Raw genomic sequence first — 13,015 nt, forward strand, 5'->3', positions numbered from 1 at the left:
ATTGATGGTAATCATGTGTGTCACTAAACACAAAATCACTATACCTGTATGAGCCTCGTTTTTACTCAATCTACACGAACTTCATTTTTATTCCATTTAACATTGCACTGGTTGTCTAAATCATGTTTTTCAAGTTGCACTAATTAAGTTTTACTCTGTATTACGCAACTAATCTCACAAATAACACTATGTCTAAATCATGTTCTTCGTCAAATTTTCTCCGCTATCCCATGCTACTATGGTAACTACGCCCCTATGTAGCATTGATATTGTTTGTCCTATGTATGTATAGATAGTTAGATACATAGTGGTCCTTTGGGCTAAGGAGGAGGGACGGTGGCATGTGGAAATATCGTCTGACTGTCTCTCTCTTGTTGCTTTTCATTGTATCTCTTTTAGTTATATACCGGGGTTGGCTAATAATGTTGCTCATAGCCTTGCTTATAAGGCTATGCCTAAATAGTTAGGACTTTTTATCTTTACAGCTGTCAAAAAAAAAAAAACTATATCTAACTGACCTCCTATCTTTCAATTTTATTCGTAAATCGCAACGAAGCAACTAGGGGTGGGCATAATCCGGTCCGAACCGGAAAAATGGAACGGTCCGGACCGAAATCTAGTGGACCGGAACCGGAATTAAAAATTCCGGTCCGGTCTCCAGACCATCATTTTCTAAGATTCCGGTTTCCGGTCCGGTCCGGTTTGGACCGGAATTCCCGGAATTATAGATATTTGTAATTTTTTTCTTAAAATTATATTTTTAATCCGGTCCGATCTGGTCCAATGGACCGGAATTTGTAAAAGTGGGCATGTAAATGACAAATTCCGGTCCAGTCTTGGACCGGAATTTTTCAGGTTCGGTCCGGTCCCGGTCCATGATATTTGTCGATTCCGGTTCCGGTCCGGTTTTGGACCGATGCCCAGCCCTAGAAGCAACACAATGCACACCTGCGACTCCGTGAGCTGTGACTTACTGTTACATGTTGCTCTTAATTGGTTCATCAACAAATTGTCTCTTTCATCTTTAGTGAATGTTATTCTTATATGGAAGGATACTTGCATCTTCCTCGTCGTCTAATTATAGGATTAATATCTTGATTATTTGCTTGCAATCGTCTCATATTAGAGTACGGCCCTGTTCTTTTGCATTGAAACAGATTTGATCTCAACTGAACTGAACTTATAGGATCTTAACTGAACTATAGGATCTAAACTGAACTGAAGTTATATGATCTGAACTAAACTTACGCGATCCGAATTTAAATTAACATAAATATTATTATTATTTGTTATTATTATTGTTATTGTTAATATTATTATTGTTCTTGTTGTTATTATTATTATTATTTTTTTTTTTTTGATAAAACTGCAATTTTTATTATTATAAAAAAAACACAAATTTTTATTGAGATTAAACAAATTTTTTACAAGAAATTAGTGGACAGTCAAGAGAGAATACTGATAAAAAAATATAGTCTAAAACATAAGGTAAGATAATAACATTTTTCCGCTTTATATACATTGGTTTGTTCATACATTATACTACAGTTACGTTACGATAAAAAATGATGAGAAGAGTGACAATTTTGTTTTAAAAATAATAATGTATATATATATCGAATAATTAATAATGTCAAATATTTTTGCGTCGGTTATAAAAATAATACTTTGTATATAACTTTTCTAAACTGAATTTATAGGATCTGAACTGAACTAAACTTATAGAATTTGAACTGAACTAAACTTATAAGATCTAAACTGAACTTATAAGATCTAAACTGAACTTATAAGATCTAAACTGAACTGAACCGAACTTATAGAATCTAAACTGAACTGAATTTATATGATCTGAACTAAACTTATATGATCTGAACTGAACTGAACTTATAGGATCTGAGGTAATTTTAAGTCCAAAAGAACAGGCCTAAGAAATAGAATGGTCAACACCCCAATCTCTGAGACCAGAGTTGACCAATCTCTGACGAGGAAACGTTCGTCAGGTGAGTAATGACACGAGATATGGTATCAAAAGTACAACTCAGAACTAAAAAAAAAAAATAAAAAAAATCCTTAATAGGACACCGTTTTTCTAGCATGTATGTCTAAGTTAAATTGGTATACTAATCAATCATCTTGATAGGAATCATCGATCCACAATGTAAATGCCATCATCTTACATATCACAAATGGCATGCTTACTAATAACAGGAACAACAAGCTCATACTCAATATACAAGACAAACCAATACAGTAATAATGTAATAAGGTTTCAGTGTACCTTCTTCAACTAACACCTCCTGATCATCCGGAATAAATTTCTCCAGGGACCAAGGCCTTTAATCTATCACCCACAGAAATGGAATAACTCAAATCTGGCAGATGAATCACGTGAAAAACAATGTCTTGAAAGAATTAATTAGCTAAGACTCGGAATTAGGTTACTATAGTCCAGGTATAGATTCAAGATTGTATTTCTCAGAAGTTGTCTTTGCAGCTTCCCCACCCTCCTGTAATTTCGACTTTTCTCGGCCATCAAGAGTTGGTAGATATGTATATGAAGCATTCCGGGTTGGTGGAGGAATAGGGTTACTAATCCGACTTGCCAGGAAGCGACGTATCAATCCCCGTAGAAATGGAGCCATTGTGTCTGGCTCGTGATCCAGATAATACATGATCCCACCCATACACCCACAAAACAACGCCACCTGTCCACAGGTAGCATTACAAGGTATATTTAATTATTTATCCATGTATGGCGGCTAAGAAATGTACTTTTGCGTGAATATAGAAATGCAACAAAGCCTATAAGTGACACAACACCAGAAACAACAACAACAACAACAACAACAAAAAGAAATCATCTCGAGTAGACTTAATTAAGTAAGATCTAATGGGAGACGTACTTGCCAATAAACAGATGTCTCATGATAACAATACTGCCTCCTCTCCAAAAAAAGAAAATTGATCACATTTTTATTTAGGTAATTCACAATATATCCCTCTGTTCAAGCCAATAATTTACAAATTTTTACTTTCATCAATATCAGATAGTTGTTTTAGCTTTCCTTTTTTAGACATGTTATGTGTGCTGGAAAATGAGTATGAGGCTCTTTATCCCACTTGGACGTACTTACAAAAAGAAAAACTGATTTACACAAAACCTAAACCATTGGCTGGGGTAAAGAGGCCGGGGTTAAGATATCATTTTCTCTTCTCATTATTTTTTAGAATCAGACCTAGACCGTTAGATCACCACAAAATGAAATTTCGACCATCCAGAGGAAAAGGACACCTCTATTTCAAAGGGACACTTTAGAAGTTAAAACGGTTACAGTCACAAATTTACCTTAATCAAAATAACCAACATTGGAAGAAAACTTCTGGGGTATCCCCTAATACACTTAAAATGAGCTCAAATGAAAGTGGGCAATCTCTTTCGGGAGAGGGCCGGGGAACAAACGACAAATTTGACAAATAATGATAACATCTGATAAGTGGATGACAAGCAAAACTATGGTACGTAAGCAAAGCGACATGAGATTTCGTCAATCTTAGAAACAAACCAAAAAATGCCACAAGATGGATTGTTAGACTTAGCAAAAGTTTGACCACACATGACACATGAGACAATCAAGGAAAAAGGACCAGGATGTCAAAAATTACCTCGGCATTTCTTATTTTTGGAAGGAAATGGCGGTTTGCCAATATGTACCATAGTGAATCGGAAGCACGTGGAAGGACATATAAAGCAAGTTCTTTTCTCCGAGTTTTCTTTTCTAACAGGACAGAGAGGGCAGCAAGTCCGCCTGAGACCCAATATACAAGCTTGTGGTCCTTCGATGACACTTTTCTATGCAAACAAATGACAGCCTGCAATGCAAGAGAGACTAAAAGTTGTGCACTAAGAGGGTAACAAAATATACATGAAGCATGCAGAGGTATAAAGATACCTGAAATATACCAACAAAAGCTGACAAGAATGTAGTCGAGCGAACAGCACCTCTAAAAGCATGCCAACAAGTTCGAGCTGGTGTGTCCATGAACTACAAATAGAAAAGTTGTCAAAATTAATGTTAGCATGAAAGGCCTAGCGCACCCTTTAGTTTCTTCCAATAGACTCTAGAAAACAAGCTCAATGATGTATACTTGGCCATTAAGAATTATATATAAACATGCACTGCAAGCTTTCTAAGTCTAAGTTAGCCATGCTTAAAACAATCAGACTGTAATATATTAAGCAGTTTAACCACTGGAAATCAGAATTTCTATTTTCTGTAACCTCTAATATTTCTTCATTTAACCACACTCTACCACCAAAACAAGATATATATCATAGCTACATGACAGCAGCAAAACTAGAATTAAAACATAATAGCACTAATCAGGGACAGATCCAAGTACAACAAAATGAGGCCCCAGGACTCCGCAGACAATTGTTTGTGCGCACTTTGTCCAATGTTTGTGTAAAAAGAAATTTATAGATTTTAAATAATAACGAGACAAAATTTTCCATGCAATTCACAAATAAAACTTTCAGGGTCTGCCACTGACAGCTATGCTCAAATATTGGGACGTCAGTCTCCATCAGAGTTGGAAAAAATAAACACATGAAGTAGATGTCATTTCGCTTGAGTTGGACTCATCACAACAGATCAAAATTGAAACTTATTTTACCATAAAACAAGATCACTTGCGTTTATGAAATAAATCAAACAATTACTGAAAATGTCAGTACCTTTTGTAAATGCAGAACCACAAAAGGTACAAAGGTCAGTGAAAAGTATAGAGGAAAGGTTTTCCTAAAAGTAGCTGATGCCGCATTCAAATTGTGTGTTAGACATGACTGGGTAGTGGGATGAATAATAGAGCAGGGAATTATGGAGGGGAACTCTTCCAGGGACCCCAAGTTTTGGACTCCTTTACTTGATAAATACGCTGACAAGGAAGCCACGTCCACTGGGCTGCCCCTACAGCAGTCTCTAACCGCTTTGTACACAGGCTGTGCCACTGGCCCTGTTTTCTGAATGAAATCTTGATATGATTTAGGCAAGCTTTCAGGCCGCATTATGAATGCATACATAACCTGTATAAACTATGTCAGATTAAAGAGATCATGAAAGATAACATATCAGTATATTTCAGAAAATATGGAGTAAATGTTATTTAACTGTACTAATGCATGTTCATGAAACATAACAGCTAAAGGCAACAAGGATGAAGGAAAAGGATCTACACAAGAGGAATAAGATAGAATCGTTTTAGACGAATACCTATACACAATAATGGTAAGAATAAGATACAATGATAGATAGGTATCTTCCTAAAACTACCAGGCTGTGCCCTCATCACCCAACAAACAGAACTACAGATGCCGTGCCACCTGTGGCAGAGCTTACAGTTCACAAGGGGCATAGCTCTGTGTTTGTGAAACACAATCTCAACATGATTGTTCTATTTGACTAAACAACTGAAGCCTACTTCTCTATGATAAACGCTCGTAGTTTGAAAAACAGACATAATTTAATGATTAAAGAATTGCTTCCAAGTGAGTCCATTTTGATTGGTCTAGCAAAACCTCTTCAACGTTGAAGTGGTAACTTCTGTACTAGTTAGCAGTAAAGTTGTGTCTATCTACACCTATTGTGAGATTACTTGATGGCTGTTTACTCTAATTTGATGGTTAACAAAACGTTGTTTTCATTAGGGCTGAGCAAAATTATACGATACGGTTTTATTATATGTATCCGATACGCTATACGAATTTAATTATACGAATTTCCGGATATCCGATACGAATTTCCGGATATCCGATACGGTAAGGATCGGCAAAATATGAAACCGGATCTACGGTATCCGATACGGTTGCCTTTTTCCTAGAATAAAATATTAAAATATATACATAAATCACAAAATAATTAATATGTTGGTGATTAAACCTTATTAATATTAAACTTTATAAGTTATTTACTCTTATAACTTTATAAAAAAAATTAAAATACTTTTAAGTTACTAAAAAAACCAACAATCAGACATAGAAAAGAAAAACCGGATACCGGATATACGGAAAAACCGGATATACGGTTTCCGTATATACGGAAAAACAGTATCGGGTAAGGATACTAAAAAAGGAGATTTAAAAAACCGGATATCCGATACGGTTTCCAAAACCGTATCGGATATCTGGTTTTGCTCACCCCTACTCCTTTTCATAAGCAGGTGCAATAATAACACTCACACTTGTAAGATTCACAACAAAGTTTACAAATAGCTCATCATGATGAATTTATAAACTAATCATGCAGGTACACCACAAATTACCTGAGCGCATGCCAAGGCAAAGAGTAATGAATCACCGTGTCTCCAATGACTCCCCCAAAAATGAAATTTGTTCTTCGATTTGGCAGAATTATAAGCACACTGGTCTCAGTTGAAAGAAAACATTGTGAGTACCGTTGAAAACTTCAAGTTATTGGTAAACAAAACCACCAAAGATAAGTCACCTAATAGAATAAGTACTGCCTTCACAATGTTAACAAGAACATATAAGCTCTTTAAGGTACCTGAGCAAGACGGGCCAAAAGATATAAAGCAAGGGTACGCCTGCGGTTGGAATCATCTAATGCTAAAATAGACAAGCCTGCAATAGAGCCTGCGAAGATTCTGCTCCATCATCACCTTTACAAAGTTATCAATTTGAAATATACAAAGATTTGCTGATAATCTCTATTGAATTATAATGAATGCATGTCGATTAAGATTTGAAGCACAGAAAACTTACGCATTGAAAGGAGTCTCCTTTTTTCTCAACTTCCTCAACAAACACCTTAGGGCATGGTACGAGCCAGTAAAACCACCAAAAAGCAACCCAATGCGACATGCTTCCTCCCTAACAATCAAGTCCTTCTCTGAGACGAGTTGCTGCTCCATAACAAACAAACAAAATTCATATTCAAGAATGAAGATCATTGTTTAGGAGATTCCGCGATTTTAATCAAGAAGTCCGCCATTTTTAACCTAATAATATTAGGCACTGCCCTAGTGGGCACAAGGAAGGTCTGAGACTATCCCAAAAATGCACCGTGTGGCAAACTATTCATTCCATTAAAAATAAAAATAAATAAATAAGTAAAACACTCACAGTTGCATATATACAATTGAAATCAAGGCCAAAATTCCAGTCTCAGAGTTTAAAATTACAGGTAGATACAAAATACTAATAAAAAAAGACTTCTGTAATTTCTAAGAGTGAAGAAATCTCTTTACACAAAACTAGTGAATTACTATATAAACTACCTATAACTAACAAAGCACAACTGACTGCATTAAAAGCACTACCAAACTTGGTACAAATTGTAGTAGTGCTTTATGATGCAACTAACTGCATTAAGATGAAGAAGCACTAACACACTTGGTAACAAATTGCGGTAGTGCATTATGATGCTGTGTGGAGCTCAATATTGGGTTTATCGCAGCTTGATCATGTATTGGTAATTTGGTCATATAACTCTATCTGAAATACTGCACTTGCCGTTCAAACAACTGCTACACAGGCAGCCTTTTCAATATCGGAAATATTGGCCCCAATGTGCGTTGAGCTAGATAACCCTATTAGTAACTGCTGATACGCATGACAACTGTTATTTAAACTAAGCCATTTGGAAATGAGGGAGAGAAAACATGAATCTGGTTATTTTCCTACAAGTCTAACAAACAAAAAGACATAGAAAGGGACAGGAACTAGAAATAAAGGTGCTCTAGGCAGCAACTACTGGCACACCAAAACACACTTCTAATAGTCCTACTAAGATCATAGAGGAATATTTTGGATAGCTAATAGAGCTTCCCATGATCTACTGCTCATATATGATTTAAGAATAGAATCACTCAATTACGAGAAATCACTCAACAAAAGGCGACAAAGAACCGTTAAACTTTCTTTGACCTACTGTCAAATTCGAAGGCAAGTGTCTTCATGAGCTCGTCAAAATAAAAAAAACATCTCGTGATAAATCAGTCTACATCTTTACAAAATACTAATGCTCCAAAGCAATAATCAAAGTTAGGTTTGGGAGTCTTAGGCTCTTAGCAATGTGTACATGTAATATAGACAGAACTCCAATAGTCCAATAAATACACATTATTTCAGATAAGAAGCCTAGCTTGCCATCAGAATGCGGGTCCAGAAATTCAAAAAAAAAAACACTGAATCCACTCTCTCCAAATTCCTCCAACTGTACAGGGATCGCTTTATAGTCGGACACTTTTTCATTCACAGGTGAGACAGTCTCCTACTAGACTCCCATATACACACAGATTTTTTAACATCCATGCCATCTAACTAAGCTTCTATGATTAATTCCGAAATTTATTTTCTCAAACAAAAAGTAATCGGTAATCATAATCTATAGCAGCAATGAAAGCACGTTCAATACTCCCTCCATCCCAGTAAAACAATGTCCCTATTTCCTTTTTAGTCCATTGAAAATTAACTATCCCCTTTTTAGTTCTAGTATATACTCCGTATATAATTAGTGAACATCTCAAATTGCCCCCCCAATAAGTAAGGCATGGCCTTTCATCCAAATTGTTGTCATCCGGTATCTAGTCAAACGACACAATATAACTGATATCAACGGAATAATCTACAGTCTCACTTGGGATGAACGTAATTTCAGATAACTATTACCCTTTCTTTCTCATTCTATCGTCCCCCACCATTAACACAACTTTTGCCAACTTTCTTACTATTTTGAGCTCTATTACAGTATTACCCTAGTAACAATTACCGCAACCCAAACAAACTCACATGACTATAAATCAAACAAATGCAACAATACATTATAATCACAAACAATACATTAATACTAGTATACTACAAAATCTATAGATTCTAACTAAGTTTTTTTTTTTTTTTTGACAGATGGAAAGATTCGAGTTTTACATTCTAGTGGTATGGCTCACTATACCATACCTATAAAGTATAAACTACAACATAAAACAAGGAAATACAAATTCTAACTAAGTTGATGCTTCAATATCTCATGATTTATTATTTTAAATTTTTCTCTAATTAGCTTCCTAATGTTTCCTAATAGCACTCGTTAGAAGAACGGATGATCAATTATTAAATAAGAATATAAAACGAAACGAAAGTAAGAGAGAAGACCTTGAGATCAAGGAGAGAAGAGTAAGACTGCCCACGCGCAAGCTTAAACGCACGTAGCAATATCCCAATACCGACACGAACGCCATACGAGAGAAGAAAGCTTTGGCAAAGGTTACCAATGGCGTGTGCGACACAAGACTCAGTATCAGGATGATCGCAGGGAGGGAAGTGATCGCCACGCGCCGCCGTCTGCTGGCGGCGATGGAGCTCATCAATGGCTTCCTTCAGTCGCTCCTCCGCCTCCCGAAGACGGCGTTCTGCGGCGGCGTCGGGGTTTGAGGAGAGAGAAGAAGGGAGGGGCATTTTGGGGATTTAATGGCGGGAAGAGGGAGATGGGGATTGGGCATTTGAGGAAGATTGAGGGTAAAAGGGTAATTTTGAGTAAATGAGAGGATTATGCTATGATTGTGATGTTGTAACAAAGAAAACTGAATAAAATAAGGTGAGTAGCAACGGAAAGACGTGAAACTTGGGGTTATGGTGCGTAATTGCGTATACATAATTTATTTTTCGGAAAATCCACATAGAACTAAGTTTGCCACTTTTCTAATTTTTCTTTTATTAGCTATAAGGGGTTAAAATCCAGAGACCTATCGTGAATAGAGTCCCAAAAAAAATTTCAAGAAACAAAGAAAATATCAAAACACAATACAATGTATCCTTTCCAAAACAGAAATCTTGCATACTAGATTCAAGCATCAAGTCTTGGAGTCCTCATTTGCATAAACTTTTTTTTCCTTCCACGATCTCAATAGGGTATCTTGTTCTCAGAAAAACTTCATTTCTCACTTCCCATAATATCGTCACGATAGCAATAAAAAATGCTTCCCAAAGTCGTTTCTCAAAACCAACAAAGTGAGAGTCATTCCATACCAGAAAAGCGTCATCAGTTCCAAGGAACAAATCCATCTCATCCCCCAAACATCAGAAGTATCAGTCCATATTTCAAAAATTTCCATACTAGTACTTCTATATATGCTGTAGTCGTAACATTTCGTTAGGTAATAATACTTCACTAAAATCACCAAATATTAGAGCAGGACCAATAAGAGAACTTTTAATATATAGCAGCTCCTCCAAGACCTTCTTCCTCCCTTCATTACAACATGGACCATACACAAGTACCACCCTCTCTATCAACTGACTTTATTTCCAGGAAGTTCACATTGTCATTGCTCCACCACCCTCTTATGTTTCATTCAAGAGATGATTTGTGTTTGGTTTCTACAAGTCCACAAACATGAAGTTATTTTTCGGAGAATATAATTTTTATTTGAGTAAACTTACCTCTACTCCCAACCCCTCTAACATTCCAGGCTACACACCGCATTCCAACGATTACAACTATTTAAGCAATTGGCCGATGTCCAAACTTTCACCAACCCGAAATCCTAACAACCTTCCTACTTCTTTGGCCTTTACCACTTTTCTCATGATATCCAACTTTTTAAGTTTGTGTACAATATATTATTAAATTTCATATTTCTGCCCAATATGCCCAAATTTTTAACTTCCGACATGTGTTGAGCTGATTAATGACTTGTGAACCACTAATTTGAAAGAAACCATGCTTAATGATTTTTAGGATAATTATTACCCATTTTTTAAGTAAACACATCATATTCTCACTTTAATCCCTTTCTAGCATTAGCCCACTACCAGCCACCACCACTCACTTCATATCCCGTTTTAACCACCACCCGCCACACCCACCAAACACTACAAGTAAGCATTGACAAACCTTATACCACCAGACACCAGTCACCATCATTGGACCGGAAATCCACCCTGCTCACGCAACCTTCTCCAACACCATCAAAGAGTTGACCCCAGCTTTTGAGATCTAGTTCCACTTCCACCTACCAAAAAACCTGATTCACCCCATAAGACACCCACCCTAACCACAAATAATTTATGTGAAAAACTCACCTTCAAAAACCTTCATCGTCCCAACCCATATATGTTAGTTGTCGAGGAGGTTCCCATTGTAACTATAGAAAATGTTTGTGAAACAAGCATACTGTTTCGATTACATTTAATTGTTATTAGGTTTAGATTGGAGACTTCAGGGAGTATTGGGTTTTGGGTTGTATGGTGGTGGTGGTGGTGGTGGTGGTGAGTAGGGCGGTGATAGGGTGGGTGGGTGCTTGGGTTGATAGGTTGAGAGTGATGGAAGAAGCATCTATATCTAGTATATATATAAAAGAGAGTTTTTTCGAGCGATCTGAGAGCGTCCATATCATTAAAAATTAATTTAGGAAAGTATCATAAATAGAAATTTTTGATCTAAAAAATAAAGTGGGGAATATTTTAATTATTATAATATAGATATTTCCTAAATTATATTCAAGTGATATTTCCAATTTTTATATCAAACTTTTACATTTCACTTGGCAAAAAAATATCGCTAAAAAAAATTATTAAAATAATATAATTAGCTTCGTGGTAAAAAATGTTATCATTAGAGTATAGATTTCATATTATTTGCACACATTAAAACTTCTTAGTATGTAAAATTGTGTAATTTTTAGTATGTTTTGTCCCACAATGGAAAATAACGTAGGTGTGGTGAATATACTACATATAAATAGTAAACTTGTCCACATCGAAAGATTAGTATAAGGTGATGTGATCCTATGATTATAAATAGAAGGCATATTTGGAACTTATGTATCCACCCAAAATTTTTTGAGTCTCATAAATATTGTTTTAAAGAACTCTTAAGATTTTCTATCATTATCTAGGATATGGTATAAAAAAAATAAAGTGGAAATCGTTGGGAACTACCCGGGAAAGAGTTAAGAACATGAATAAGAAAATCAAAAAATACAAAACTTAAGGTTTTACTAAGAACATGAATAAGAAAATAAAAAAATACAAAACTAAATGTTTTACTAATGGTAGTCTCCTGACACAGTACAAAACTAAAGATTTTACTAATGGTTGTCTTCTGAATGGACTAATAGAGCGTTAATGAGTCGTTATATGTTCCATGTAGAGATCCCTATCTAATGATCGAGACTAAGTGGTTTTACCTTCAAAGAAAAATAATATGTATACAATAGTGGTTTTTTTAAGAAGAGACATGTACTTCTTGGTATGTTATATCTTTCACTTTGAAAAATAATGTAGGCATGATAAACATACTACGTCTAAATAATTAAATTATGTATCTCACATCGAAAGAATAGTATACGGTAGGGTGATTCTATAATTATAAATAGGAGGCATCCTTGAAACTTAGGTATTAACCTAAAATTTTTTGATATAAGAGATATGTACTTTTTAGTATGTTATATGTCTCACATTGAAAAATAATGTAGGTGTGGTGAATATATTATGTATAAATAATAGAATTGTCGCATATATATACATTTTCTATATTATATTAAAGTGATGTTTATAATTTTGATATAAAAACTTTATATTTTATTTGACAAAAAAGTATTGTATCAAAATTATATAATTAGATTGTGACAAAAAAATGTTATCATTAGAGTGTATATTGTATTGTATTTTCTCATTATTAAATCGGGTTGATGTCAAAGTAGGTGCGAAAAAAATGGTGTAGTTAGTGTGTTATTTGTCCTACATTGAAAAGTAATGTAAGTGTGGTGAATATACTATGTATAAATATTAGAATTGTCTCACATCGGAAGATTACCATAAGTCAGGGTGATCTTACGATTATAAATAGAAGTCATAACCCAAAATCTTTTGATTCTCTTAAGTATTGTCAGAGAGAGCTCTTAAAAGAGTTTGTATTAATGTCTTTACAATAATGATTTCTAACCCAAGTTAATCTTTGAAAAATCTTTTAGTTATTATAATATATACTCTGTATTTCTT

The 13,015-nt window shown here is 35.1% G+C and overlaps 1 protein-coding gene across 1 annotated transcript; it reads right to left on the bottom strand.

The window, feature by feature from the left end:
• Positions 1-2,100: 2,100 nt before the first annotated feature.
• On the bottom strand, positions 2,101-9,666 carry LOC141607593 (uncharacterized). The gene is made up of 8 exons (XM_074426945.1): positions 9,167-9,666; positions 6,779-6,918; positions 6,561-6,660; positions 6,319-6,417; positions 4,736-5,083; positions 3,951-4,043; positions 3,664-3,870; positions 2,101-2,705 (listed from the first exon to the last, which is right to left on the bottom strand). Exons 1-8 carry the CDS (start codon positions 9,467-9,469, stop codon positions 2,442-2,444), a joined length of 1,554 nt encoding a protein of 517 aa, XP_074283046.1. The 5' UTR covers positions 9,470-9,666; the 3' UTR covers positions 2,101-2,441.
• Between the last annotated feature and the right edge of the window lie 3,349 nt (positions 9,667-13,015).

The sequence above is a fragment of the Silene latifolia genome, chromosome 1, assembly GCF_048544455.1.
Source record: "Silene latifolia isolate original U9 population chromosome 1, ASM4854445v1, whole genome shotgun sequence".
NCBI classification, from domain to species: domain Eukaryota; kingdom Viridiplantae; phylum Streptophyta; class Magnoliopsida; order Caryophyllales; family Caryophyllaceae; genus Silene; species Silene latifolia.

Bases quoted from the DNA above. Each gene is read 5' to 3' on its own strand.
- LOC141607593 (XM_074426945.1), bottom strand. From the start codon at position 9,469: ATGCCCCTCCCTTCTTCTCTCTCCTCAAACCCCGACGCCGCCGCAGAA. The intron at 6,919-9,166 runs GTCTTCTCTCTT...GTTATGGAGCAG, and splicing joins CTTCTCTCCTTGATCTCAAG to CAACTCGTCTCAGAGAAGGA. The intron at 2,706-3,663 runs GTAATTTTTGAC...ACCTGTGGACAG, and splicing joins CAAAAATAAGAAATGCCGAG to GTGGCGTTGTTTTGTGGGTG.